General features: G+C 41.5%; 4 protein-coding genes across 5 annotated transcripts; 1 reads left to right on the top strand and 3 right to left on the bottom strand.

Annotated features, from left to right (window-relative positions):
- Positions 1-44: 44 nt before the first annotated feature.
- Positions 45-6,513, bottom strand: LOC139637859 (zinc finger protein 345-like). Its single transcript, XM_071506785.1, has 5 exons — positions 6,114-6,513; positions 5,007-5,422; positions 4,232-4,359; positions 3,434-3,494; positions 45-2,430 (listed from the first exon to the last, which is right to left on the bottom strand). Exons 2-5 carry the CDS (start codon positions 5,329-5,331, stop codon positions 1,145-1,147), a joined length of 1,800 nt encoding a protein of 599 aa, XP_071362886.1. The 5' UTR covers positions 5,332-5,422; positions 6,114-6,513; the 3' UTR covers positions 45-1,144.
- Positions 6,514-8,474: 1,961 nt separating this feature from the next.
- Positions 8,475-9,730, bottom strand: mif (macrophage migration inhibitory factor). The gene is made up of 3 exons (XM_071506801.1): positions 9,513-9,730; positions 8,911-9,083; positions 8,475-8,753 (listed from the first exon to the last, which is right to left on the bottom strand). Exons 1-3 carry the CDS (start codon positions 9,618-9,620, stop codon positions 8,687-8,689), a joined length of 348 nt encoding a protein of 115 aa, XP_071362902.1. The 5' UTR covers positions 9,621-9,730; the 3' UTR covers positions 8,475-8,686.
- A 135-nt stretch (positions 9,731-9,865) lies between these two features.
- LOC139637860 (uncharacterized) lies at positions 9,866-14,973 on the top strand. 2 transcript variants are annotated; one of them, XM_071506786.1, is made up of 5 exons: positions 9,866-10,207; positions 10,705-11,044; positions 12,227-12,510; positions 13,167-13,278; positions 13,429-14,973. In XM_071506786.1, exons 2-5 carry the CDS (start codon positions 10,735-10,737, stop codon positions 14,496-14,498), a joined length of 1,776 nt encoding a protein of 591 aa, XP_071362887.1. In that variant the 5' UTR covers positions 9,866-10,207; positions 10,705-10,734; the 3' UTR covers positions 14,499-14,973. The 2 variants fall into 2 exon arrangements, with proteins under 2 accessions (XP_071362887.1, XP_071362888.1); XM_071506787.1 differs by lacking the exon at positions 9,866-10,207 and adding an exon at positions 10,210-10,348.
- On the bottom strand, positions 14,968-23,862 carry LOC139637870 (endonuclease domain-containing 1 protein-like). Its single transcript, XM_071506800.1, has 3 exons — positions 23,825-23,862; positions 23,442-23,611; positions 14,968-15,843 (listed from the first exon to the last, which is right to left on the bottom strand). The coding sequence occupies exons 2-3, from the start codon at positions 23,454-23,456 to the stop codon at positions 15,253-15,255; spliced, it is 606 nt and encodes a 201-aa protein (XP_071362901.1). The 5' UTR covers positions 23,457-23,611; positions 23,825-23,862; the 3' UTR covers positions 14,968-15,252.
- Between the last annotated feature and the right edge of the window lie 1,529 nt (positions 23,863-25,391).

Here is a 25,391-nt window from a genome sequence, read left to right as displayed (position 1 = left end):
CTAGTTAATAGTATTACTGGATCAATGAAAACCAATACAAAGCATACAAAATAAAACACACTTTATTTAGAGCTGTCATAAAAGTAAACTGAATCTACTTTTCTTCCAACTTGTTCTGAACTCAAGCATCAGAGGAAATAACCAGCTAACTTGGAATCATCAAGAGTGCAATATTTTTCAGAGATCTGTCCAACAGGAGAGATTTCACAACATAACATTTGGTCAAAGCAATATAGTCAACATTGCAAAGCTGGGCCCTCAAGGCTGACTCTACAACCAAGCACATCACCAGACAGTCTGGGGTGATCAGAGAGATTGTTTGAGCGATGCAGTCAAATTCTGCTAATACTTGTAGACTTGATACCAACAGTGAGACCCGTGATTAAGAAAAACAGTAGACTGATGCACACAGACAGCTGAACATTTGCTCTTAGCAGATACAAAAACAGGGTTGGGCAATTTGACGATACACTGCACACTGCAAGGTGACAGATTTTCAATAATGTAGCCAAATAGCAGGTGTGATTTAAGGCAATATTGGTTTTACATGATCTTTGCATCAATGTGATGGAGTACCTTGCTTTGTCAGGTGTTCACTGAATTAGCCAAAAATACTCATTCCCATCTCTTTATTTTTTTCCATAAATGGTTTCTTAATTGAATATGGGACACAATGTGTCCGTATCACAATATAAAAATCATATTTTCTGTGATAAGTTTTATCCATCACCCACCTCAATACAAACTGTTTTTCACATTATTTTAAAATAAGTAACAAATGATGATGGTAGAGCAAAAGTATTTGGTGGTGGACTATCAAAAGATCAATAACATTCAGTCTGTGGTTATTGTATCCCGTACTTCTACATTTATTTGGACAATACAGAATAAAGTACGCATTTTTAATTTTCTATCAAATATCTTGCTGACTTGCCATTTGCAGACACCAGTGATGGCAAAGGATTTACAGTATTGTTTCCATAACTGACAGAGATGGGGAATATCAGTGTGAATTATATAACAAACTTATGATGACATCTCAAAATAGCAAAATAGCAAATCCCCACACCACTCAGTGAGAGCATTAATGACAACATCCAGTGTTTCAATGTCCACAGAAAGGTAATGTTAACTGTACACTGGCTTAGTTGTGAAAACGCTGCATGTGGTTCCTGAGGCGTCCTTCAGTGATGAAGCCTTTCCCGCAAACCTTGCAGGCATTCGGCCAGTCCTTTAGACAATTAGACATATGCTTATTATATCTTACTTTTGATACAAATTTCTTCTGACACTTCTCACACTGGTTCGCTGTCACAGGATAACGGCACCTTTTTTTGTGCATGTATAGTTGTTGACCAGTACGAAACTTTGCGGGACACCTCTCACATTTGATGGGCCTCTCTCCTGTGTGGATGCGAAAATGCTCAGTCAATGCCCGTTTGGTTCTCGCGAACTTCTGACACAATAAGCAGATGAAACCATTAGAGTTTCGCACCCCCATTGTTTGCCACCTGCAGCTCAGCCTTATGTCTGGACGGCGATCTTCCTTAACATTGTTGTGGTTGATTGTGCGACTTGTGTCTTTGCTAGGAGAAATCAAAGTCTCTCGATTATCTTCAGTGTCCTCTAAAGGCTTGGTCCATGCAAGGTCTCCATTTGACACACTAGAATCCCTTTGGTTCTGGTGCTTTCTCATTATGTGACCTTTGAGTGACTGATTAATGCGGAACTTCTTTGGGCACATGCTGCAAGGAAACGGTTTTTCACCAGTATGAATACGCATGTGCTCCTTGAGCCTGCAGCGTAACCGAAACTTCTTGTTGCAGAGTGCACAGGAATATCTTTTGGTGGCTCCATCATTCTGGATCGATGATTCGCTGTGGTTGCCAGAAGAAGGGGAGCTATCTTTCTTAATCCTTTGCTTGCCTGCTTCACCATGAGCCTCAGGTTTTGGAGGGTTAGTGCGCAGCGCTTCTTTTGCCAACAATTTCTTGAGTTTTTCGCAAAATGGTTTGTGACACCTGAGAACACTTGGAAAGGGGAATTCTTTTTTGCAACCTCTGCACTTCTTGTGTGATCGTATGTGCACACTTCGGCCAAACACTGTATTGAACACCTTTTTACAAAACTTGCAGGAATACCGCTTCTTGCTGTTATTTTCCACTGTCTCCCGTTCTTTAGGCTTAGACTCAGCTGCTGGGATTTTTCTTTCCTCTCTTTTGCTCTTCACTGTATTTTCTTGCTCCCTTCCTGTGAAATTTTTGCCTCTTCCTCTAAGACCTACACCGCCTGTTTGGATAGAATATTCTTGTTTGATGTCTTGGAGCAATTTTTTCATGTCACTCCTCACTGGTTTACGTCGACTTCCCTGGTTATGCACTGGTAAGCTTTTGTCCTGAGTGCGCTTGTGCCTCTCGTTTAATGAAGAACCTGTGACAGAAATACATTGCAAAAAATAAATAAAAAATTAAACTGTGACCCAATGAAAAAGCATGGGTGACATGAAAATAAAATGATTTACTAAGATGATGTGTGACATTAAAAAAAAACAAACACTGAGCCAAATTTAAACCTATAATGTTATGATTACTAGGATCAAGAAAGATATATTCTAACTTACCCTCTCATTATCTAGCCATACTGACATTTTTGGTTTTATTTAGGCCATGTTTTTAAACATTCATCACTAGGTTTTCTGTCATCACACTCATACAATGGTAAGAAATAGAATTCCTAATGCTCGTAGCACTGAAACATATCATTTAATAAATTTAACTGCAACACATCTTCAGAATCAGTGACCCGGTGACAGCGCTGATAAACTCTAAACAAGCCTACATGATGGCAACCCTGTGCATCCTGCATTCCTTCTGAGCATTAGCTGTAAACATCTTCACAGATAAGCTCTGTGCTTCCACAAGAAGTTATTAAGTGAATGAATGGTGGTGACTCTAAGGCCAGATACAGATACTGAACAGATGACAACAATAGTGATGGTATGTTTAAGTGAAGTGAAACTAATAGCATTAACATTCAGAATACAGTAACCTCACATGTCATCAATATTTAAACCAAATAAACAAGAAGTTCTCAAGGAAGATATTGAGGTGTCAGCCAAGTCATATTCATCCCAGATCCCAACCCTAGTGTATTTAAACCTGTTTAATCCTCCAGGTACAGACAATACAGGCAAGTCACACATCGACTTACACGGCATTCAACTTTGGATATTACCTGACAAGATGGCAAAGATAGTATTCAAACTGACAAAAGGAGCCTTGAAATCGTAAAATAATTATGTGTGAAAACAAAAGTGAAAAAGAGTGAAGGTAAACATGGACATTATAAAGCAATAACAATCTTCATTCTGACAATACCAAATATTGACAGCACAAAATAATGAATTAAAGAATTACTTAAGAACAAAACCCACCTCTCCTGGATGTCCTGAGACCCTTTCTTTGCTGGTGGGAGTCAATGTCCTGGTTAGCCACCTAAAACACAAACATAATTGGTTATATCTCTAATGAACAACATTGCAAAGCAAGAAAGAAAGCTGGTACATACTGGGCTTTGTCTGTATAAGCAGCCAATAATGAGATGAATTATCTGGATGTATTGAGACCTTCAATCATTTTGCCTAAATGTGAGGAAGTGGATATAACAGTTCTTCATAACACACTACAGCTAAAGAAAACGCAAATATATCAAGCCTGTCATGACAAGGTGTCAGGCAGCCAGTACAGAGCAAATCAGTGCTTCGGCCTTTCCTGTAAACCTTTAAACCAGTGCCTCTGCACATTCTCACACCAATTCTACGTGAAAATGTTTGTCAGAAGAAAAGAAATTTACAACAGACTATAGGCCTAACTTTTCAACTTTTCTGAGGTGACATCTCCAGAGTACCATTAATGTTTCCAGTGCACCAATCAATGATGACTTTATTTGATCAATTCATGAAAACTGATCAAATTCACAGCTGCCTCTCAGCAATCATCCTGTCTCCAGACTGCTCACGTTTCACTCTGAACCTTTTGTATTCCATTGCATTATTACTGTGCCATCAACTACCTACAACAATCAACAACAGATCAGGGTGCGCTGACAAGTTTTAGCCTGCCTTCTCAATCTGCATAAATTATCAGGTTGTCATCAGCAGTTTTTTTTCTACTTTTTTATAAGGCAAAACTGTAATGCCACCACGTCCAGATTTTCACCTTCAGTTACACACCTCCTGCTTGATGATTGGAATCCGCCACAGTGGGATCAACAGTGGGCGCAGTCGTATACTTGGACACACAGGATCGTCTTGGTTGGTTGTGGTCTCACAACCCAGGGGAGCACACCAGTCATCAGGCACTTGCCAAATCAAGACACAGAGACATAGACATGATCAAGCTGCATATGTAAGTAATACAATATTGTGATTCATTTCATTAGTGTTGTACTAAGAAATTTATACACACACACACACACACACACACTTTGCTAGCCTCACATGAACATGCAACTGGTACTGGTTACTGTACTTTGAGCAATATGTGGTGCCATGGAGATGTGCTTGAACCATCAGGATATAATTAGAATTAATCTAAAACTACTAAAACTACTAACCTGGATTTGAAACAAGTTACCTCCATTTAAGTTATTGTGCAACTTCTAAAAACATCTAGCAACATACCAGTGTTGCTTTAGGTGTGCCCAAGTAAATGGTGAGAATAATTGTGCAACAAGTTATTTTGCGTATTGTATTTATTTGTATTTAATGTTTGTTTTCACTTTGATTTCTTTTTGTCTTTGTTAAGTGTCAAAAAACCCTATTCACACCCATACTGACTCAATACTGAAAAACAGTAAAACATGACATCACACCGGTGAATACTAAAATGATCTTAAACATACTGTCGAGTGAGGCAATAAAGAGAGTTTCTCTCTATATAGGTAGCTCTCAAAAAAGCAGCATATTTTGTGTTATTTATGTTATTACCCTCATTTTAACACTATACCTTCAAAATCGATCTCAGGGACATCAGAAGTTTGTCCAGAGTGGTTCAAAACAACTTCAGACTCCGTTTGAGTTTCATTTGTCTGGGTTTTGTTCATCTCTACTCCTCTGTCACCTCCATGCTCAAGTTCTCTCAGCTTGATCTCTGCTGTCTGTAACTTTATTTTAAGATGAGTGACCTCTTCTCCTTTTTGCACCAGCTCCGTTTGATAGTCACTGAGACTGGTCTCAAAGATATTCATTATGTCAACCAGCGCTTTCCTCAGGATTGAGTCCATGGCTGTGGTCAGCTGGGCCCTGAACCCTCTTGCCAGATAGTCGGTCATCTTTGAAGATGGCTGGAAGCAGCTTACAGATGTCCTTGATCGGAAAGTCTTGTGTGAGGCAGTATTGGTCCTTTTGCTTATCACTTATCCCCTAAACAGAGAGATAAAAGATCAGATTAAGACCAGGTTAAGAACCTGACATCACGTTCTTTAAACACTGTCACTTTAGCAGAATGTATTTTTGCTGAAACACAGCTCTGAACCCAGGTCATCTGGGTGAGATGTGCCCTCTCTTCCCATTAATCCACATTACTGCCTCCTGGCCAGTAAGTATGCAGTACCTGGGTAGAGGTGGTACTGTTTCAACTATATGACTGAGGACCATATAATGTTTTAACTTAAGGAGAAAGCCACAGACGCACAAAGTGGGCAATTCATCAGTCACAATACATACAGTAATTTACACTAAGACAGTTTCGATATCAGCACTGTCACTCTGGGAATCAACATTTGAATATGACATTAAAACGTGTATACAATTACATATACACGGTAATGTCAGCTCACAGGTTAACAATAAAACCCAGATGATTAAGCATGGTTCGTGCTTTTCTTCATCACTCTTGAACCATAAATAAACAGTAATTACCGTGAGCTAAGGTTAGTTATGTTTTAACTAACTAAATAGATTGAGCTTAGGGCGAAAGAGCAAAACAAAAATTCACACACACACGCACATGCATTTTATCATAGGAGGCGCTGTAATGACAAAAACTACAAAAGTTACAAGCTAAATATTGAGGTGATGTTACACATGGCGGGTAACTAATAACGTTACTGACCGTTAGGCAGAGGAACAGCTATACTTTGTCTGCGACGGTTAACGCAACTTTGTCTGGAAACCAGAAACCTGTTACATTAACAGCAAACCGGCTCATCCACATGTGCCACCTACATATTAAGTTAGCTGCGTTTATTTCTCGTTATTTAACCAACGTATAACAACCACACGATGGGCCGACCATCCGCCATCTTCACTCAAACTGTCCAGGAAGGAGGGGAAGGTCGCGTCATTACAACGTCATCTTTAGCTGACCCGTAATAATTTATACTGTCCTACAAGCTGCAATTTACCCAGCATATATTTGTTTTATCGTTCAATAATAATAAAAAAAACAGAAATGGTTGAACAGGTATGGGTGTAGAATAGGTAGGCATTCGCGCATGCGCTGTCTATTTGTTTGTTACGCAGACGGGTTACCATAGCAACCAATCTGGTACGAAACAAGATGACACACAGGTAAAAACATGAATTTGAGCGAACCCGTGTTTTGGTAACTGTCAAAGAGGTTAGCTGTACTTCTTTCTGTCAGGTCCCAATATTTTTTAACCAGAGGCTAAATACAAGAGTGGAGAGCAGTGGAGAGGAAGTCTGAGGAAGGTAGTACTGTCAAAGATAATGTATGTGGAGACTGATCCCACTGAAAGACATTATCATCTCTGCAACGAGAGGTCTGCTAGTAACATTTACAACTGCACAGTTTTACAGTGTAACTGTTTATTAACTATACATAAAGGTTTACTAGCTGTTCATCAGCAAAACTTAAAATAGTACAAACGTAGAGAGAATAATGCAGTAAATGTGAAATGTTGACGCTTCTCAGACACTTTTGCATCACTGTTCCCTGTTGAAATCAAATGTTTTGGTAAAAGCATGGGTGTGTTTGTATTCAGTAATAATGTTGGTAAACCAATAAGGAGTACTTTGGATTTTGCCCTTGCTAATAAGTCATCATGTCTGCAGTTATAAATGTGAGAATGGCATTAATAAAGGGGTTTCTCAATTACTGTTGAGCAATTAGAAAAAGTTGGTCATTCAACCTTACCACACTGTGAAAGGAGTCTACAAACTTTTTAAAAGGTAAACATAATATGAATACATACTTGCCAATTTATCCTCTGCTTAGAGATTGAGATTCTGCTGGCCAGTCTTCTATAGAAAATATATTTATTTTTTCAATTAAGAATATTTTAGCATTGACACCTTTCAATGATTGGCAGGACACTGGTGTCTGACATTATGCCTTTTTGAAAAAAGTGATATAATTTGGGGCATCCTGTCTATGGCCAGGTGTTGAATACATAGAAAGTAGTTCTATGTGAATCTTCCAATGTACATCAGCAATGCTTTTGCACGATATCATAGAATTTGATAAACTGACATGCAATGATAGACACTGCATTTGTTCCCCCTTCAGTCCTAAAAGTAGACATCGTGACGGGTGATATCCTGACCATTAATTCTTTATTTAGGCCGAGAAGGTGCAATATAACATCTTATTTCTGTCTTTCCCAACACAATATTGCTTTCTTCATCTTCAGCTACAATAAATGTGTATATAAGTAGCGAGAAATCAGTAGTGAAAGTAAATTTCAGTATAACAATGAACTTGTCCCACTATCTCCGTGAATACCAGGTAAACAATAGCTTCAGAGTGTCAGCACACACTTGGCTCATTGTGGTCAAGCAAAGGTTGAAAGGCATCCAGTCGGGACACATAGATGGTTTCAAGCAGGCTGTACAGTAAATTATTGACAGCTCTCTTTTCACTCAGACATCACCATGAACCTTCAGCTGAGTGGTTATATGCAGCACCCACTGGGTTGTCATTTTCGCTTTGGTTCCAAATTAAAACTAAAACTATCCACAAGAATTAGCTCATTTTGAATTCTGAGGCTAAACTCCACCTTACACTTTTAGCTTATTTGAAAAAGTTGCTCACAAGGTTCAGCTGCTCTGAAAAGTCGCAAGTCATGATGTGCAAAATGGATCTGTCTGGCTTGATAGACCTTTCTCATGGAAGACGTTCTGACATGTCACATTAGTCATTTAGCAGACGCTTTTATCCAAAGCGACTTACAGAAAGGGGAGGATAGGGCCACTTGGAGCGGGATTCGAACCGGGGCCGCCTGCAGTGAGGACTATAGCCCCTGTCATTCTGTTGCGACTTACTGGGACAGCTGAACAGAAGAGAGCCACTGTTAATGTTATTACCTACACCTGCACTTGTCCACAATGTAAAAGATCAACTACTAGCTGTCAGAAGAAGTTTTCCAGGCTTGAATCCAACAACAAGAACTGAGCTTGTAAAATGTAGTGTGTTTCTGGGAGGTTAGAGAATCAAGGAGAAGAGAGACTGGTCCATGGTCTACAGGGTTTGCTTTATTGCATTTAAAAGGGGAGAGGGTCAGTGCAAAGCTCAAGGGTCCTGTTAAGTGCTTTTAAGACGGTCATACAGTTTATTGGCCACTGGAGTAGCGGGTGTCTGATTTTTCCTTCCGTCACTGTTAACTACGCTCATACATGTAGGAAAATACCGGAATGATCTTCTACTTCAGTGTGTTGACCTCCATCTCAGCCAAAGGTGGTGTTGTTCCAGGCCACGTTGGCTGCATCCATGTCTACAAAGTTAATATAAATCCTGAAATAGACACAAGGAGGAATAGGTTAATGAGACTGGGGATTAACCGTGTATGGAAGATACAGGAGTGTGAATTTTTGTGTTTCTGTCATGATGCTATGTTCACTCATTAAACTGTGAGCAGTGAATGTGCCAGTTTGATGCGTGTATTTGCTACCTGTCAGGAGAGATGCCCAGGTGTTTGTTGAGGAGTCCACACAGGAGTTTAGAGTATTGCTTGTTGTGGGCACCACTGATCTTGCCAATACTGTGGAGGGAGCAGAGTGCACAGGGGTCTCCCTTTCCACCAAACATCATCATTTGGTCAGGGTTGATGTGCACAGCTATGTACTGATATACAAGGAGCAGATACACAAAACTGATGTCAGTCCACTTTTTCTTTTTTTTCCCATTATTTATTACATTATTATTCAGAGTATTTTTCATATAATTTCAAACATGCTTGGATGAGCTTTAAAAAAAACGGAATCAGTTTGTATGGCATTACAGAATATTTGCACTTAACCTGTGAGCTTGGTGAACTGATCAATCATCAACCCAGCTCTCAACAAATAACAGCCAAGACCGTGTTTGCATAATTGCACAAGTCACCAGCCTTATTTATTCAGTAGAGAGGCCTATATCTACTTTTATGGAAATCGGGCCTAAGGTGCTGGTCGCGTTGCACTCAGCAGAAATAAATCTATGACAATGTCCCATGATGCAAAGAAAAAGGCACACATGACAGATTCATCAGGACCAAGCGCGACCCTGGCCTACCTGTGCAGGTTTGCCCATGGCTTTGGCCAGCTCCTCTGTGGCCTCAGACAGCAGGGACGCTGGCACATCACTTTTGGCCACGTTGGTGTTCACCACAAACATCGGCATGATCACTGCTTTTTGGTGCTCCCCTTTCCCCCTCTCACACGATGCAGATGCAGCAAATCACTCGCACAGGCGGAAGCACAGACTGACGGCTGCTCTTCTTCTTCCTCTTTTGAAGAGTCGCTCGACCATGTGACCACAGCGCCTCCATCCATCCCGGAAGACACTGTCGGTGACACACGCTAAAACACGATGACGAAACACAACGCCTACTGAGTGGAAGAGCAGTTTTTGTGTTAGAAATCCTTTATTTCCTCACCGTTTAGACCAAACTAAAAAAAAAAAAAAAAAAAAAAAGTGATGGGTGAAATTTTAGTGCGTGTTCTTTCCGGGGTGCGGCTGCTCTTCAGTGTAGGGTAATTACGGTAGCGCGCATGCGCAGTGTTGCTAGGCATCATTAAGCAGTGCTGAAGGGGGCGAGAAGGAAAACAGTGGCAGAGAGAGAGGGCAGAAGTTGGATGGCGCCTTCCTTTGTCGCCGTGTCTCTGTGCTCTCAAACAACGACCAAGCTCATCCGTGATCCGTGAAATCGTCCGCATCTGCCACCGTTTCGTGTCTCAGTCAGTCCCTCGGATTTCACCTCGCAAACGGTGCGTATACAAAGCTAAATTAGCCAGGCTGCTAGCACATTCACTTTAAAGCCGCGCGGAGGCTGCTGCTCCTCTTCTACTTCAACATTACTGGATGTCGATCGAAAAATTCAAGTTTACCAACAGGCTACCCTGACGCAGGTTGTGCATTTGCTATTTTAAAACTACAAAACCACCGCTGTACCATTTTAATACATCGGCAAAATATATCTCTTAATGAAATGATAATAGAGCTGGAATAACCAGTATGTTACAGTGTGATCCATTGAGCCCTGTTACACTTTGCTGTCCAGTTATTGCTAGCAAGTATCAGCTAATAAAGTTATTTTATTATATTTCTGACTGACACGTTTGACATGAATCTAGATGTCTAGACAGTGGCAGTAGCTATTTAACCGATTGGACAATGTGAAACTTTTGTGGTCCCAGGAGGGAAACTGGGTTAGATGTATTGATGATCATGACAATAACATGAGCTGTCAATCAACCATCATCAGGTCCGCTCCCATCCCGACCCCCTGGCCACGATGATGGAGGAGTCGGTGACCACATTTGAGACGCATCTGACGGCTGTCATGGACAGTCTGATCCGAGCCTCGGTCTGCGAGATCACCAAACTCTTCCAGGAGACGGTGAACGACTACCTGGTGGAGCTGTCCCTCAACAGGAAGGAGAACGACGCTCTCAAACTGCGGCTGCGGCTCACCGAGAACAAGCTGAGGACCGAGCGCAAGTACGGGATGGGCTGGGCGGCCAACCGGCGCAACGCGGGGCTGGCGGCGGCCGCGGCGGAGGAAGGAGCCGGGGGGCGGCAAAAGCGAAAAGTTGAGATGGCCCGTGAGTATTTCCAGCGGCTTGAGGATGGCCTTTTCTCCCAAACAAGGGGGTTACATCACCTTTAGATTGGGGCACATATAGAGCCACCGTTACAGTTAAATGACACCTTTGCTGTAACACCCTGCATGTTTCGTACTGATTGTGTTTTCTCCGTGTGAGAAACAGGGTTCCTACTATTCTGTCAGGGCTTATGTGAAGACGCACTTGTTTTGTTAGAAACCATCTGGCAAGAGCTGATCTCTCCCTCCCTCCCTCCTTACTCTCTCCCTCCCCCCTCCCTTCTCCCTTCCTCCTCCGCCTCCTCTTCATGATCGCTCCCTCTGTCCTTCACCTCCCCCTCTCCTCTCTCTCTCTCTCACTGCATTCTGTCCCTCCCACTCCTCTGTGCTTTTGCTCTCTCTCTCTCTCCCACCCTCCCTTCCTGCCTTACTCCTCTCCCTCCCCCCACCTCCTTCACTTCTCTGTCTCTCTCCAACTCTTACCTCCTCCCCTTCCCGCTCCTCTCTCCTTCACGCCCTCTCCTCCTTTCCTCTCTCCCCGCCCCCACCTCCTCCTGCTCTGTTCTCTCCTTCATCACGTTGTACACACACTCTCCCCCTCCCTCCCTCCCTCCACCCCACTCCTCTTCCGCTCCTCTCCACCACCATAATTACACACTCCCTCTCCACTTCCACTTCTCCTCTCTCAATCATTTTTTTCTCTCTCTCCTATTTTCACCTCTTCACCCCCCCTCCTCCTCTGCCCCACCAACTCCTCATCTCCCTCTCTTCTCTGTCTCTCACTCCTCTCTTCCCTGTCACGTGTTTTCGTCTCCTTTCCACTTTCTTGTCTGTCCTTCTGTGCCCCCTCTCTCTTCACTCATTCATCACGCTCACTTCTCCTCCCCCTGCTCCCTTTCCTCTCTCCCTTCCCCCCACCCTCCTCCCTGCTCCTGTTCTCCTCTGCCTCTCAAATCCTCCCCTCCTCCTCATCTCCCACTTCTCTACCCCTCCTCTCCTTCATCTCTCTCTTCTGGCCTTCCAATCATCTCCTCCCACTTATCTCTCTCCCCCTCATATTTCATTCTCTCTCCTTCCTGTCTCCCTGTGCCCTCCCTCTCTCCTGCCCACCCCCCTCCTCACTTTCTCCTTCATCTCTCAACCTCCCTCCCACCCTTCCTTCGTCTTCCTCTCTTCTCCACAGGAGGCAAGTCAAAGAAGGGCCTGGCAGCAGCCTATGGCAAAGGCTGGCCTGGAGGTGTGTGGGAGGAAGGAGGAGGTAGCGGTGGTGGTGGGGGAGGAGGAGGAAGTGGAGGAGCTGTGGGGATGGTAGCAGGAGCAGGAGGAAGAGGGGGGAAGGAGGCCAGGGAGATGTACCTCATCCAGTTCCCCGGGGATGAAGAGGATGAAGGAGGGATGGTGGAGGACGAAGCAGGGGAGGGCAGCCTCAGCGGTGAGGGGGAGGAGACGGCCAACATCAAAGAGGAGGTGAGGGAGATGGGCTTTCTCAGAGGAGGAGGAGTAGGAGGAGAACGTGGCACATCATCTCTGCACTGCTCAGCAGCTTCGTATAGAATGAGACAAAACATAGACAAGAAAAGAGAGCGATAATACAGGGAGACAGAGAGAGTTTTGCTTGTGTTTTTCAGCCGTCAAATCACTGCAGAGATGTAGTGGATGAAGGGAAGGCTGTTGATTTGATATTTAGCTTCCAGAGGGGCCTGTTGAGTAGAGCTCTCCACATCTCAAGTGCAGTAAGCTTTTAGGTAGAAATACTACTGGTGGAGGTGAAAAGCTGTTTGCTATTCCACCACATGACCAAGTGGCAGTGCACAGATCCACTCTTCACTTCTCTTCTGGATTTGAATATTCATAGCATGCAGAATGTGTTATTAGCCTCCCTGTCAAGTCTTTCAAGGTGGCTACTAAAATGGCTTTAAAGAAACATAAGCAATAATATAACATTAATCCCAAGTTCTTTGTAAACATATGAAGTGGTAGAGTCATGATCATGGCTAGGATGAATGTTGCATATATGTTTACAAGCCATTTTGAAAAAACAGTTTATAATTGTGTCACTAAACGGCGTTTACTGCCTGGTTTCAGTCGTTTGTCCTATAACTGTGTGTGTTTTCTTTACGCAGTTTGCTCAAACAGAGGGCTATCAACCTGCCTCTCTCCAGCTAATCAAGGAGGCGTTGAAGATGGACCTGTCCAATCAGAAGCTCCACACTGGCTCCAGAACTCAAAGCGACGGTAATCAGCCCAGGACATACTGATTGAGGGAGGGGATGTTGGTGACATGTTCAGAGACTAATAGTATGAAAGAAAGTAGAAATGATTGCTCATGCCAGCTTTCTCACTCTCTCTCTCTCCTTTATATCACCTCCTCCTGTCTCTACTCAGGAGACCCGTCAGATCATCCCCCAACCCTTCATCCGGGAGAGAGAGCGGAAGGGGACTGGGAGGTGGGCTCAGCAGAGCCATCAGAGGGTGGCATGACCGTGGATGAGCTGAGGGGTCTGGAGTCGGCACTGAGGGCTGAGAGAGGCCGAGAGCAGGCCGCCATGACGGCTTCCCAGCCTGTCAGCCCTGACTCAAAGGTGGTGCGAGGTAGCGAGATCAGCTTGGCCCCCAAGTACATAGGTCTTGATGGTATGGAGCAGGATGAAGAGATGGAGCCTCAGCCACCCACCCTGCAGAGGGAAGACCAGAGAGGGCAAGGCACAGCAAAGGACAGTGTGAGGGCCGGAGCAGCTGGGGGAGGGGAGCTGAGGTTAGGCTGGTCAAAGAAGTTGAGGGAGGGTGACTTGTGCACAGTTATGACCGGAGAGGATGTGGTGGAGCAGGGAGAGATAGAACCCCTGTCCCACTTATCTGCACCTGGGAGTGTCGGGGAGAGCGGAGGGGAAGAGGAGGGTGTTGGGGACCTGCTCCACTTCTGCCCACAGTGTGGAGGAGGCTTCACCTCAGAGGCTGAGCTGGAGGAGCACCCCTGTCCACTAGGAGGCGCCCATTTACAGAGCAGCGGGGCAGAGGACAGTCTCTTCCCTTGTACCAACTGTGGCAACACGTTCAGCCACGCCTGGGCTCTCAAGAACCATGAGTGTGCCTGTGCCGCCGAACGGCCGCACTGCTGCGAAATCTGCGGGAAACGCTTCACGCACTCGCGCTCACTGGAGCGGCATCATCTCGTGCACACAGGCGAGAGGCCTCACCGGTGCCCGCAGTGTGGACGCAGCTTCAGTCGCCTTGGCAACTTGGAACGACACCAGCGGATCCACACAGGTGAACGTCCATACGGATGTGAAGCATGTGGAAAACGCTTCAGTCGCGTGGAGTACTTAAAGAGACACCAGCTCATACACAACAGTGAAAAGGCAACACTCCAGTGCTCCAACTGTGGAAGAGGCTTTAATGATGTGGAGCAACTGAAAAACCACCAGTGTTTTAGAGTCTCTCCTTCAAATCTCTGACGGAACTGGAAAGAAGAAAGAGCTGCTTTTAACTGAATGTGGCAGAGTTTAGGGGATGAATGTGACTGGGTTATGCTACTTTCCTTCTCAGTGTTTCAGAGTTGCCTTTTTACACTCTGACTGGATGAGACGTTCAGTTGACTTGACGGTGAAGAAGCAGATAAGTGTGTGGATGTTTTTTGTTGAGTAAATGAAAAAGGCAAATTGTCAGATTGAGAGGAAGACAATTGTATATGATGTTTCAGAGGTCAAGCCATTTTAATTGGAGGTGTTCTCATTTGTATGTACAAAGCTTGTACTTATTTATGATGATCAATAAATTGTACATTTTTATCTTTTTATCAGTAATTCACTCATGTTAAATCTGAGCTAAGGCCTTGTTTTCTCTGACAATATCATTGACAACTTGGTGTTTTGTATGTTTGTGTTTTGATCATTAAGAAATAAATATTTCAGCTCATCAGAAAGCTCTTCATACATTCAGTCTTTATTGGATAATGATGGAGTTTGTGAACATGTTACAAGATGATATTGATCAGGATTACAACATCATATTCATCAAAAATATTCATTTCCAACCATCATGAGACAGGACAAAATTTAATTAAACATGTATTCAGCAAGTAAGCAGAGAGGGAGTTTTTATGATTTTGGGGGCTGAGCAGAAACTAGGAGCTGGTCTTTTGGACCCATTAGACCCCTGGCTATGACACAAACTGTGTGCAGGTAAGTTACCAACTGACTTCTGCTAAAGCTAGTCACCCTTTGTTACTGTACACCCCCCAGCAAACAGACTGACTGGTGTACGCAGTCTCAGCTTTGCTTTCAGGTTTCTCTCTAAGTCTGCCAACGACATCTGCGTCACAGCAAAGTCTTGTGTTTTGACCTCCACTGGGTCATGTTCTGGCCTTTCCTCAATATTGCTTCCCACTGCAGCATATGTGGGAAATTTTGGCCTCAATTTCTGAATTTTAGTTTTGTATTTTGTACAGCAGTAGGCAGACCACAGGTAATCAGGAACAGACACCTTCTCATTCATCTGGCGGTTTCCAGGCATGACTCCAGTGATCACATACATATCCCCTTGGCAGAAGGTTTTCCTGTTCAACACCTTTTTCTCCAGTTCTCCCCAGGGACCACTGTTAGAGCCTTCCCTCTGAGGGACAATGTTTGTCAAGGTGAAAGTGGCCTCACGGTCCTCCAGTGTGCGCTGGTGCATGGTGGGGGTGAGATGGCCCCTGGTGTAATTGCTGGTGTAGTCCTCAGACACTGCCTGACTATTGATCACGTTGATGTCTTCAGTTGGGAGGAGCTGCATTTCTGGATTGGCTCCAGGATTCGCCAGCTTGTTGACAAAGAGAAGAAGATATGACTTTATTATGAATGACTTTATTGTAGAACCATTCAGTTAAAAGTGTGTCTACTCTGCAGCCAAAACTGGATTTGTCTATATTAAACTAACACATAGGATTTATTGGACACCTGCAAGACTTTAAATAAATACAGTACAAGTTTAAATTTTAGATATTACATTTATTACACCTAAGATTACCTTTCTTTGTCACCAGATATAAATAGCTACATGTCTTAAGAGTCTGTATTTAATTGACGATTTTTAATGAAATATTGCCGAATTTTCTCCTAATTTTCCTGAATGGGTCATTTGATTTTAGCCTTTTTTAAATATCAGGTGTAGGCCATTTTTTACATTGTCTGCTATTGTCTATAATATATTGAGCAGGCGATATTTAAGATTATATTGTCATTATGTGAGCTACGAAGGTATTAAACTTACGGTTGTTAAATGATGAGTTTATTATTTTCTTTATTCCGGTGAATTTAAGTGGATCTCGGTAGTTTAACCTTATCTTGCAGAGGGAACTGTGTTAGTCTCTTCAATAAGATCACAGCCTGATTTGGACACTGTGTGCCTGTAGACATCAGCATCTGTCTATGGGCACACACAAGAGTTTACTTGAATCCATATCACAATAAAGATGTGATTTGTTTGGGGGTAATAACATGTTTCTAGGATTATCTCAAAGTATAAGACCACTGTGACTGTTTGATATGTTAGTTCCATGGTTTATAAACGTCTGATTCCCTGATTCATTTTACAAAACAACTGTTAATGAGAAAAAATGCCCATATTGGTGAACTTGGTAAAGAAAAATGTTTAGTGATCGTTAACAACTCAAGAGATAACGAGTGAGAAATATTGTCTTGATATGTATGTAAATATTTATCCAATCAAAAAATAATAATGTGACATGTTCCACAGAAAATGAACTATCAGTGAGTTATATTTTGATGGGTCATGATCAGACAAAATAAGACATTGTGACTCTGACTTCTAAATGAGCAGGCTATATAGTCTAATGACAATATTTTACTGCCCACATCTTACCTGAGGTTCATACATCCAGATTTTCTCGAGGTCTCTCCGTGCACCCTCTGGACGGCTGAGTATGTAGGCAGAGTACAGTGCTGAATGACGGTGACGGTCATACAGGGTGGCAAAGCGGTACCTGTTGTTGTAGCGCTGGCATATTGGCTGATATTGATCTCCAGTGATACCTGTTGGTGGAGTGCTCAAATAAAAGAATTCTTTACAATTGTTAAAGTCACTGGAGAGCTCTCCGAGGACCAGGCCACCAAACCAGGGTAGGAGAAGAAGCAGAGCTCCTGTGGAGAATTGCAGCATCTTCCCTTGAGACGTCCTGCACAACAGAGCAGAGGGCTGAGAGTATGTAGGTTAAAGAGACACCGATTAAACAGAGAACTCAGTTTGTTCAGGACCTCAGACTAATCACTTCTAAACAGTCTTACCAAGAAGTTTTCCTCTGCGTTGGGCACGTTGAGTGTTGCCTTTGTCTTGACTGATGAAATAACTCACTCTGCTCTTGAGTTAAATACTCTTTGTACAGCCCCTGGGGGTGGTGTGTGTGTGTGTGTATGTCTGTGTGTATGTCTGTGTGTGTGTGTGTGTGTGTGTGTGTGTGTGTGTGTGTGTGTGTGTGTATGTGTGCGTGTGTGTGTGTGTGTGCGTGCGTGTAGACCATTTCTAGCTTTAGAGAAGGAACTGACTTTGCAATTCTGTGAATTGCATTACTAGATAATTACCATGTACATTAACAGTAAAACACTGGCAGCAGGGATGCTGTTAATTTTGCAGCTCTCTGACTGCGATCTACTTTACATTATGTTATTTTAATAATACAATGTGTTGAATTATCCCAGCTGCTTTTAACTGAATGTGGCAGAGTTTAGGGGATGAATGTGACTGGGACATGCTACTTTCCTTCTCAGTGTTTCAGAGTTGCCTTTTTACACTCTGACTGGATGAGACGTTCAGTTGACTTGAAGGTAAAGAAGCAGATAAGTGTGTGGATGTTTTTTGTTGAGTAAATGAAAAAGGCAAATTGTCAGATTGAGAGGAAGACTATTGTATATGATGTTTCAGAGGTCAAGCCATTTTAATTGGAGGTGTTCTCATTTGTATGTACAAAGCTTGTACTTATTTATGATGATCAATAAATTGTACATTTTTATCTTTTTATCAGTAATTCACTCATGTTAAATCTGAGCTAAGGCCTTGTTTTCTCTGACAATATCATTGACAACTTGGTGTTTTGTATGTTTGTGTTTTGATCATTAAGAAATAAATATTTCAGCTCATCAGAAAGCTCTTCATACATTCAGTCTTTATTGGATAATGATGGAGTTTGTGAACATGTTACAAGATGATATTGATCAGGATTACAACATCATATTCATCAAAAATATTCATTTCCAACCATCATGAGACAGGACAAAATTTAATTAAACATGTATTCAGCAAGTAAGCAGAGAGGGAGTTTTTATGATTTTGGAGGCTGAGCAGAAACTAGGAGCTGGTCTTTTGGACCCATTAGACCCCTGGCTATGACACAAACTGTGTGCAGGTAAGTTACCAACTGACTTCTGCTAAAGCTAGTCACCCTTTGTTACTGTACACCCCCCAGCAAACAGACTGACTGGTGTACGCAGTCTCAGCTTTGCTTTCAGGTTTCTCTCTAAGGATGCCAACGACATCGACGTCACAGCAAAGCCTTTTGTTGGGACCCTCACTGGGTCACGTTCTGACCTTTCCTCAATATTGCTTCCCACTGCAGCATATGTGGGAAATTCTGACCTCAAACTCTCAGGAATTTAGGCAGTAGGCAGACCACAGGTAATCAGGAACAGACACCTTTCCATTCATCCAGCACATGACTCCAGTGATCACATGGATATTCCCTTGGCAGTAGGCTTTCCTTACTTTACTGTAGAGCCATTCACATAAAAGTGTGTCTACTCTGCAGCCAAAACCGGACTTGTCTACATTAAACTAATACATAGGATTTATTGGACACCTGCAAGACTTAATAACAAGAATGAAGGCTGTGAATATTATAATAAATGGTAAACATGACTGACTGAGACTGGAGATGACCTTTCCCATCTATGTTACTTAACCAGGTAAGATACATGTTTTAAGAGTTTGCATTTAGTTGACGATTTTTAATGAAACATTGCTTATTTTTCTCCTAATTTTCCTGAATGGGCCATTTGAGTTTTGTCTTTTTTAAATGCCAGGTGTTCCCTTTACCTTATTTATTTGCATAGGACATATTTTATATTTTCTGCTATTGTCTATAATATATTGAGTAGGCTAAATTTAAGATTATATTGCTATATTATGTGATTATGTGAGCTACAAAGGTATTAAACTTACTGTTGTTATATGATGAGTTTATTAAGACTGGATCTGGAATTTGTATTTCCACTGTGTAACCTAAGGTTGCCTTTCTTTGTCACCAGATATAAATAGCTACATGTCTTAAGAGTTTGTATTTAATTGATGGTTTTTAATGAAACATTGCCGAATTTTCTCCTAATTTTCCTGAATGGGTCATTTGATTTTAGCCTTTTTTAAATGTCAGGTGTAGGCCATATTTTACATTGTCTGCTATTGCCTATAATATATTGAGTAGGCTATATTTAAGATTATATTGTCATTATGTGAGCTACGAAGGTATTAAACTTACGGTTGTTAAATGATGAGTTTATTATTTTCTTTATTCCAGTGAATTTAAGTGGATCTCGGTAGTTTAACCTTATCAGCCAACTGTGTTAGTCTCTTCAATAAGATCACAGACTGATTTGGACACTGTGTGCCTGTGGACATCAGCATCTGTCTATGGGCACACACAAGAGTTTACTTGAATCCATATCATGATAAAGATGTGATTTCTTTGGGGGTAATAATATGTTTCTAGGATTATCTCAAAGTATAAGACCACTGTGACTGTTTGATATGTTAGTTCCATGGTTTATAAACGTCTGATTCCCTGATTCATTTTACAAAACAACTGTTAATGAGAAAAAATGCCCATATTGGTGAACTTGGTAAAGAAAAATGTTTAGTGATCGTTAACAACTCAAGAGATAACGAGTGAGAAATATTGTCTTGATATGTATGTAAATATTTATCCAATCAAAAAATAATAATGTGACATGTTCCACAGAAAATGAACTATCAGTGAGTTATATTTTGATGGGTCATGATCAGACAAAATAAGACATTGTGACTCTGACTTCTAAATGAGCAGGCTATATAGTCTAATGACAATATTTTACTGCCCACATCTTACCTGAGGTTCATACATCCAGATTTTCTCGAGGTCTCTCCGTGCACCCTCTGGACGGCTGAGTATGTAGGCAGAGTACAGTGCTGAATGACGGTGACGGTCATACAGGGTGGCAAAGCGGTACCTGTTGTTGTAGCGCTGGCATATTGGCTGATATTGATCTCCAGTGATACCTGTTGGTGGAGTGCTCAAATAAAAGAATTCTTTACAATTGTTAAAGTCACTGGAGAGCTCTCCGAGGACCAGGCCACCAAACCAGGGTAGGAGAAGAAGCAGAGCTCCTGTGGAGAATTGCAGCATCTTCCCTTGAGACGTCCTGCACAACAGAGCAGAGGGCTGAGAGTATGTAGGTTAAAGAGACACCGATTAAACAGAGAACTCAGTTTGTTCAGGACCTCAGACTAATCACTTCTAAACAGTCTTACCAAGAAGTTTTCCTCTGCGTTGGGCACGTTGAGTGTTGCCTTTGTCTTGACTGATGAAATAACTCACTCTGCTCTTGAGTTAAATACTCTTTGTACAGCCCCTGGGGGTGGTGTGTGTGTGTGTGTATGTCTGTGTGTATGTCTGTGTGTGTGTGTGTGTGTGTGTGTGTGTGTGTGTGTGTGTGTGTGTGTATGTGTGCGTGTGTGTGTGTGTGTGCGTGCGTGTAGACCATTTCTAGCTTTAGAGAAGGAACTGACTTTGCAATTCTGTGAATTGCATTACTAGATAATTACCATGTACATTAACAGTAAAACACTGGCAGCAGGGATGCTGTTAATTTTGCAGCTCTCTGACTGCGATCTACTTTACATTATGTTATTTTAATAATACAATGTGTTGAATTATCCCAGCTGCTTTTAACTGAATGTGGCAGAGTTTAGGGGATGAATGTGACTGGGACATGCTACTTTCCTTCTCAGTGTTTCAGAGTTGCCTTTTTACACTCTGACTGGATGAGACGTTCAGTTGACTTGAAGGTAAAGAAGCAGATAAGTGTGTGGATGTTTTTTGTTGAGTAAATGAAAAAGGCAAATTGTCAGATTGAGAGGAAGACTATTGTATATGATGTTTCAGAGGTCAAGCCATTTTAATTGGAGGTGTTCTCATTTGTATGTACAAAGCTTGTACTTATTTATGATGATCAATAAATTGTACATTTTTATCTTTTTATCAGTAATTCACTCATGTTAAATCTGAGCTAAGGCCTTGTTTTCTCTGACAATATCATTGACAACTTGGTGTTTTGTATGTTTGTGTTTTGATCATTAAGAAATAAATATTTCAGCTCATCAGAAAGCTCTTCATACATTCAGTCTTTATTGGATAATGATGGAGTTTGTGAACATGTTACAAGATGATATTGATCAGGATTACAACATCATATTCATCAAAAATATTCATTTCCAACCATCATGAGACAGGACAAAATTTAATTAAACATGTATTCAGCAAGTAAGCAGAGAGGGAGTTTTTATGATTTTGGGGGCTGAGCAGAAACTAGGAGCTGGTCTTTTGGACCCATTAGACCCCTGGCTATGACACAAACTGTGTGCAGGTAAGTTACCAACTGACTTCTGCTAAAGCTAGTCACCCTTTGTTACTGTACACCCCCCAGCAAACAGACTGACTGGTGTACGCAGTCTCAGCTTTGCTTTCAGGTTTCTCTCTAAGGATGCCAACGACATCGACGTCACAGCAAAGCCTTTTGTTGGGACCCTCACTGGGTCACGTTCTGACCTTTCCTCAATATTGCTTCCCACTGCAGCATATGTGGGAAATTCTGACCTCAAACTCTCAGGAATTTAGGCAGTAGGCAGACCACAGGTAATCAGGAACAGACACCTTTCCATTCATCCAGCACATGACTCCAGTGATCACATGGATATTCCCTTGGCAGTAGGCTTTCCTTACTTTACTGTAGAGCCATTCACATAAAAGTGTGTCTACTCTGCAGCCAAAACCGGACTTGTCTACATTAAACTAATACATAGGATTTATTGGACACCTGCAAGACTTAATAACAAGAATGAAGGCTGTGAATATTATAATAAATGGTAAACATGACTGACTGAGACTGGAGATGACCTTTCCCATCTATGTTACTTAACCAGGTAAGATACATGTTTTAAGAGTTTGCATTTAGTTGACGATTTTTAATGAAACATTGCTTATTTTTCTCCTAATTTTCCTGAATGGGCCATTTGAGTTTTGTCTTTTTTAAATGCCAGGTGTTCCCTTTACCTTATTTATTTGCATAGGACATATTTTATATTTTCTGCTATTGTCTATAATATATTGAGTAGGCTAAATTTAAGATTATATTGCTATATTATGTGATTATGTGAGCTACAAAGGTATTAAACTTACTGTTGTTATATGATGAGTTTATTAAGACTGGATCTGGAATTTGTATTTCCACTGTGTAACCTAAGGTTGCCTTTCTTTGTCACCAGATATAAATAGCTACATGTCTTAAGAGTTTGTATTTAATTGATGGTTTTTAATGAAACATTGCCGAATTTTCTCCTAATTTTCCTGAATGGGTCATTTGATTTTAGCCTTTTTTAAATGTCAGGTGTAGGCCATATTTTACATTGTCTGCTATTGCCTATAATATATTGAGTAGGCTATATTTAAGATTATATTGTCATTATGTGAGCTACGAAGGTATTAAACTTACGGTTGTTAAATGATGAGTTTATTATTTTCTTTATTCCAGTGAATTTAAGTGGATCTCGGTAGTTTAACCTTATCAGCCAACTGTGTTAGTCTCTTCAATAAGATCACAGACTGATTTGGACACTGTGTGCCTGTGGACATCAGCATCTGTCTATGGGCACACACAAGAGTTTACTTGAATCCATATCATGATAAAGATGTGATTTCTTTGGGGGTAATAATATGTTTCTAGGATTATCTCAAAGTATAAGACCACTGTGACTGTTTGATATGTTAGTTCCATGGTTTATAAACGTCTGATTCCCTGATTCATTTTACAAAACAACTGTTAATGAGAAAAAATGCCCATATTGGTGAACTTGGTAAAGAAAAATGTCTAGTGATCATTGACAACTCAAGAGATAAAGAGTGAGAAATATTGTCTCCGTATGTATTTAAATATTTATCCAATCAAAAAATAATAATGTGACATGTTCCACAGAAAATGAACTATCAGTGAGTTATATTTTGATGGGTCATGATCAGACAAAATAAGACATTGTGACTCTGACTTCTAAATGAGCAGGCTATATAGTCTAATGGCAATATTTTACTGCCCACATCTTACCTGTGGTTCATACATCCAGATTTCCTGGATGTGTTTCCGTGCACCCTTCGGACGGCTGAGTATGTAGGCAGAGTACAGTGCTGAACGACGGTGACGGTCATACAGGGTGGCAAAGCGGTACTGGTTTTTGTAGCGCTGGCATATTGGCTGATATTGATCTCCAGTGATACCTGTTGGTGGAGTGTTCAAATAAAAGAATTCTTTACAATTGTTAAACTTTTTGGAGACCTCTTCAAGGACCAGGCCACCAAACCAGGGTAGGAGAAGAAGCAGAGCTCCTGTGGAGAATTGCAGCATCTTCCTTTGAGAGTATGTAGGCTAAAGAGACACAGTGAACTCAGTTTGTTCAGGACCTCAGACTAATCACTTCTAAACAGTCTTACCAAGAAGTTTTCCTCTGCGTTGGGCACGTTGAGTGTTGCCTTTGTCTTGGCTGATGAATTAACTCACTCTGCTCTTGAGTTAAATATTTTTTGTACAGCCCCTGAAGGTGGTGTGTGTGTGTGTGTACTTGTACTTGCTACATAGTAAGGCCCAAAAGAAATATTTTACTTACAGAGTAAGGACATTTTGGGAAAATGCGGACATTTTGGCCGGTCCTCACTTTTTGAGACACCTTCAAATCACATTTTGAGGGTTAAGACTTGGTTTTAGAGTTATGGTTAGAATTAGGTTCAGGTTTAGGTTAAGGTCAGGGTCAGGGTTAGGCACTCAGTTGTGATGGTTACAGTTAGGGTAAAGGGCTAGGGAATGCATTATGTCAACGAGAGTCCTCACAAAGATAGAAGTACAAGTATGTGTGTGTATGTGTGTGTGTGTGTGTGTGTGTGTGTGTGTGTGTGTGTGTGTGTGTGTGTGTGTGTGTGTGTGTGTGTGCGTGCGCGTGTAGACTATTTCTAGTTTTAAAGAAGAAACTGACTTTGCAATTCTGTGAATTGCATTACTAGATAATTACCATGTACATTAACAGTAAAACACTGGCAGCAGGGATGCTGTTAATTTTGCAGCTCTCTGACTGCGATCTACTTTACATTATGTTATTTTAATAATACAATGTGTTGAATTACTGTACATTGCTGTATTGTCTTGATTTTCCAATAGACTACTGGCAGGAGAGTTGCTAGTAAATCACTTCTTTTCCTACAGTTTATCACTGTTAGAATAGTATGAACTAAAGTACAAAGTATAGTATAGTATAGTATAGTATAGTATAGTATAGTATAGTTTAGTATAGTAAAGGGAAGCCAGTACAGCACAGACTCATTGCTCAGTGAACTAAAGTGTAACAGTCCTTACAGCATCTTGCTTAGTTAAACTAAAGCTGATAAATAAATGTAATGGAGTAGAAAGTACAATATTTCCCCCTGAACCGAGTGGAGTGGAAGTGTAAAGTGGCACAAAATGGATATACTCAAATAATGTACCAGTACCTCAAAAATGAACTTAAATACAGTACTTAGAGTAAATGTACTTAATTACTTTCCACCACTGACAGTACAAATATTTAACCTTCAGAGCACATGGATTTTAATATGGTTCAATTACCCAACTTGGTAAAACTCCTGAAAATAAAGGGGGTGACTATTACAAAAGTTTATATCAAAAAGGTAAAAGATTAGCTAAAACAAAATAATTAACTATATATTGACGTATTGATGTGGAATACTTAAAGAGACACCAGCTCATACACAACAGTGACAAGGCAACACTCCAGTGCTCCAACTGTGGAAGAGGCTTTAATGATGTGGAGCAACTGAAAAACCACCAGTGTTTTAGAGTCTCTCCTTCAAATCTCTGACAGAACTGGAAAGAAGAAAGAGCTGCTTTTAACTGAATGTGGCAGAGTTTAGGGGATGAATGTGACTGGGACATGCTACTTTTCTCCTCAGTGTTTCAGAGTTGCCTTTTTACACTCTGACTGGATGAGACGTACAGTTGACTTGAAGGTAA

The sequence above is a fragment of the Trachinotus anak genome, unplaced genomic scaffold, assembly GCF_046630095.1.
Source record: "Trachinotus anak isolate AG129_WGS33_773 ecotype Australia unplaced genomic scaffold, CSIRO_AGI_Tana_v1 ptg000021l, whole genome shotgun sequence".
NCBI classification, from domain to species: Eukaryota; Metazoa; Chordata; class Actinopteri; order Carangiformes; family Carangidae; genus Trachinotus; species Trachinotus anak.
Note: the sequence above shows the minus strand (reverse complement) of the source record. Positions and strands in the feature narration are given on the sequence as shown.